General features: G+C 36.0%; 1 protein-coding gene across 1 annotated transcript; it reads left to right on the top strand.

Annotated features, from left to right (window-relative positions):
- LOC110730750 lies at positions 1-1077 on the top strand. The gene has a single exon (XM_021910576.1). It carries the CDS (start codon positions 1-3, stop codon positions 1075-1077), a length of 1077 nt encoding a protein of 358 aa, XP_021766268.1.
- Positions 1078-4846: the final 3769 nt, after the last annotated feature.

Below are 4846 nucleotides of genomic sequence, written 5' to 3'. Positions count from 1 at the left end.
ATGTCGAACCTTGCCAAGCTCGAATTTGTGGCCCTTGATATTACCGGAAAGAATTATTTATCATGGGTGTTAGATGCTGAAATACACCTAGATGCTAAAGGGCTTGGTGAAACAATAAAAGAGGCTAATAAGGCAACACCTCAAGATAAGGCTAAAGCCATGATTTTTCTTCGCCATCACCTCCATGAAGGGCTCAAAAATGAATATTTAACTGTGAAAGACCCACAAATCCTTTGGAGTAATCTAAAGGAAAGGTATGACCACCAAAAAACAGTGATACTCCCTAGAGCTCGTTATGAATGGTTAAATTTGAGATTGCAAGATTTTAAATCTGTTAGTGAATATAACTCAGCTATGTTTAAAATAACTTCTCAATTGAAATTATGTGGAGAAAATATTACTGATGCAGAAATGCTTGAAAAGACATACTCCACTTTCCATGCTAATAATATTGTCCTGCAGACACAATATAGAGAAAAAGGTTTTAAAAAATATTCTGAATTAATATCCTGTCTTCTTGTGGCTGAGCAAAATAACGAGTTGTTAATGAAAAATCATGAATCACGTCCTACTGGCTCTACTCCATTCCCTGAAGCGAATGTGACAACCCATAACGGGAAAGAAACTAAAAACAGGGACCATTCCAGCAGTAGTGGTCGAGGTAGAGGTCGTGGTCGTGGCCAATGGCGCGGTCGGGGTCGTGGACGTGGATATGGTAGAGGTCGTGGAGGTCATTTCACAAACTCACATTCCCACCAGAAGTGGGAACGTAGGGATGAAAAAGAGAAAAGTGATAACAATATATGTTACCGTTGTGGAGGAAAAGGTCATTGGTCTCGGGTTTGTAGAACTCCAAAGCATCTTATTGAACTTTACCAAGAATCATTGAAGAAAGGAAAGAAAGTTGAGGCAAACCTTATTCTTGAAGATGGTGAAGGTAATTTTGATTTTGGCAATGCCAATCAATTTGATGTTGGTGATTTCCTTACTTCCCCGGAAGGGAATAATTTTGATTTTGACAGTACAACTCATTTAGAAGTTGCCGATTTCTTCACTGCCCCAGAAGGGAATAATTAAAATTATATTATATTATGTCTGTTTTAAGTATTAGACTTATGTTTGCTTATTCTAGTAATTTATTTAAGTTTATTTCTTTCGTTGTAATAAGGATTTTTGCTTTATAAATTTATGAACTATTTGAGTGTTTTTATTGATTTATTTGTTTTATCATCTTTATTTTTATGCTTAATATTTTGACATGTATTTTATTTCATGAAGAACATGGATATTACTCAAGTTCAATTTGCTATGAATGGTGAAGAATTATGTCTTGCTGACAGTGCAACTACACATACAATACTTAAAAATAAAAAATATTTCTCTCATTTGATGATGAAAAGGATTAATGTAAGTACCATATCGGGTAGTACGAATATCATTGAGGACTCCGAAAGAGCCACTATAAAGTTGCCTTGGGGAACTGAAATTAAAATAATTGATGCTTTATACTCCCCATTGTCTCAAAGAAATTTATTAAGTTTTAAGGATATTCGCAATAATGGTTATCATATTGAGACAATCAATGAAGAAAAATAATGAATTCCTTCAAATCACAAATATAACTCAAGGCTCAAAACATGTTTTGGAGAAACTACCTACATTCTCTAGTGGTTTGTACTACACAAAAATCAATGTTATTGAAGCTCATGCTATAGTAAACCAGAAGTTTACTAATGATTTTGTTGTTTGGCATGACCGGTTAGGCCATCCTGGTTCAATAATGATGCGAAAAATAATTACGAATTCATGTGGACATTCTTTGAAGAGCCAGCAGATTCTTCATAATAATTTTTCATGTGCTGCTTGCTCGAAAGGCAAGTTGATTATTCGCCCATCACCAGCTAAAATTAATTTTGAATCAATTAGTTTTCTGGAACGTATACAAGGAGATATTTGTGGGCCCATACATCCCCTATGTGGACCATTTAGATATTTTATGGTTTTAATTGATGCATCAATTAGATGGTCACATGTGTCTTTGTTATCAACTCGTAACCTGGCGTTTGCGAGACTACTTGCCCAATTGATTAAGTTACGGGCACATTTTCCAGATACTCCCATTAAGACTATTCGGCTTGATAATGCTGGTGAATTTACATCTCAAGATTTTAATGATTATTGCATGTCCATTGGGATAAATGTTGAACATCCTGTAGCACATGTTCATACACAAAACGGTCTAGTAGAGTCATTAATAAAACGTATTCAATTAATTGCTAGACCATTGCTTATGAAATCCAATCTCCCAATTTCTGCTTGGGGACATGCTATATTACATGCAACAACACTAATTCACATTAGGCCAATAAGTTATCACAAGTTCTACCCATTACAATTGGTTTATGGTCAGGAACCAAATATTTCCCATCTAAGAATTTTTGGATGTGCGGTTTATGTTCCAATAGCTCCACCACAACGCACTAAGATGGGTCCTCAAAGGAGGATGGGGATATATGTTGGGTTTGAATCCCCGTCAATAATTAAATATCTTGAGCCTACAACAGGGGATTTATTTACGGCTCGTTTTGCAGATTGTCATTTTAACGAGTCACTTTTCCCAACATTAGGGAGAGAAAAGAGAGAGCTGGAAAATGAAATTAAATGGAATGAATTATCATTATCCTATCTTGATCCTTGAACTAAACAATGTGAACTGGAAGTTCAAAAGATAATTCATTTACAAAGTTTAGCGAATCAATTGCCAGACTCGTTTGCTGACCCAAAAAGAGTGACCAAGTCGCATATTCCAGCTGTTAATGCTCCATTTAAAATAGATGTTTCGGAAGGACAAAATAAAATTGCTAATGAGTCTAAACCACGCCAAAAACGTGGAAGACCAATAGGTTCCAAAGATAAGAATCCTCGGAAAAGAAAAGGAGCATTGATTGATGATGGTCAAATTGAAGAAACAATTTCCGAAGGATCTCCAGAAGAGACTTTAGACATGATACAAGAAGAAATTCAGGTACCTGATAATGAAGAAATTTCAATAAATTATATCATGTCTGGAATTACATGGAATCGAAATCAAATCGACGTCGATGATGTTTTTGCATGCAATGTAGCATTAGATGTTATGGATAATAATGAGGATCATGAACCAAAATCTATTGAAGAATGTAGACAAAGAAATGATTGGCCAAAATGGAAAGAAGAAATTGAAGGAGAATTAAAATCTCTTGGAAAAAGAGAAGTATTCGGACCAGTAGTCCGTACACCTAAAGGTGTAAAGCCAGTGGGATATAAATTGGTCTTTGTGCGAAAGAGAAATGAAAAGAGTGAAGTTGTAAGATATAAGGCACGCTTAGTTGCACAAGGATTCTCACAAAGACTTGGTATTGATTATGAAGAGACATATTCTCCTGTGGTGGATGCAACTACTTTTAGATTTTTGATTAGTCTGGCAATAAGAGAAGGACTTGACTTACGTTTGATGGATGTAGTCACAGCTTATTTATATGGCCCACTGGATAATGACATTTACATGAAGCTCCCAGAAGGATTCAAGCTGCCGGAAGCAGCAAAATCTAGTTCTCGAGAACATTTCTGTATTAAATTGAACAAATCTCTTTATGGATTGAAACAATCTGGGCGTATGTGGTATAACCGTCTAAGTGAGTATTTGTTGAAAGAAGGTTATAAGAATGATCCTATCAGCCCATGTATTTTTATAAAGAAATTTGGATCAGGATTTGTTATAATTGCAGTGTATGTTGATGATTTGAATATCATTGGAACTCCTGAAGAGATTTTAGTGACTGCCAATTATTTAAAGAAAGAGTTCGAAATGAAAGATCTAGGAAAGACAAAATTCTGCTTGGGGTTACAAATAGAGCACCTAGAGAATGGAATCCTTGTGCATCAATCAACATACATAGAAAATGTTCTTAAAAGATTTTCTTTGGATACAACACATCCATTGAGCAGCCCTATGGTTGTAAGATCACTTGAAGTAGAGAAAGATCCATTCCGACCTCGGGAAAATGATGAAGAAATTCTTGGTCCTAAAGTACCGTATCTTAGTGCAATTGGAGCACTAATGTACCTTGCAAGTCATACACGACCTGATATATCATTTTCAGTTAATTTATTAGCAAGGTTTAGTTCATGTCCAACCCGAAGGCATTGGAATGGGATTAAACATTTACTTCGTTACCTTCAAGGTACGAAGGATATGGGTTTATTTTTCCCAAAGTTGTCCAAATAAAATTTGATTGGTTTTGCAGATGCGGGTTATTTTTCCGATCCTCATAATGGTCGGTCACAAACTGGATATGTGTTCACGTATGGTGGTACTGCCATTTCTTGGCATTCCATGAAACAAACCATTGCAGCTACTTCTTCCAATCATTCTGAGATTTTAGCAATTCACGAGGCTAGTCGTGAATGTGTATGGTTAAGGTCGGTAGTTCAACATATAAAAGAAGTTTGTGGTTTATCATCTGGGAAAGAGGCACCAACAACTTTATATGAGGATAACGCTGCTTGTATTGCTCAACTTAAGGAAGGATACATCAAAGGCGACAGAACAAAGCACATCTTACCCAAATTTTTCTTCACTCATGATCTTCAGAAGAATGGAGATATAAATGTATTGCAGATTCGTTCAAGTGAGAATTTAGCAGACTTATTTACTAAGGCTCTTCCGACAGCAACATTCAAAAAGTTAGCTTACGGCATTGGATTGCGTCGTCTTAAAGATCTCAAGTGATGTAGTCATGAGGGGGAGTTAATGCGCCCTGCACTCTTTTTTCCTTAACCATGGTTTTTTCCCACTGGGTTTTCC

The sequence above is a fragment of the Chenopodium quinoa genome, unplaced genomic scaffold (genome assembly GCF_001683475.1).
Source record: "Chenopodium quinoa cultivar QQ74 unplaced genomic scaffold, ASM168347v1, whole genome shotgun sequence".
Classification (NCBI taxonomy): Eukaryota; Viridiplantae; Streptophyta; class Magnoliopsida; order Caryophyllales; family Amaranthaceae; genus Chenopodium; species Chenopodium quinoa.
This window is presented reverse-complemented; position numbering and strand designations above follow the sequence as displayed.

What these genes read in the sequence shown, in the direction of transcription:
- LOC110730750 (XM_021910576.1), top strand. Translation starts at nt 1, where the DNA reads ATGTCGAACCTTGCCAAGCTCGAATTTGTGGCCCTTGATATTACCGGA.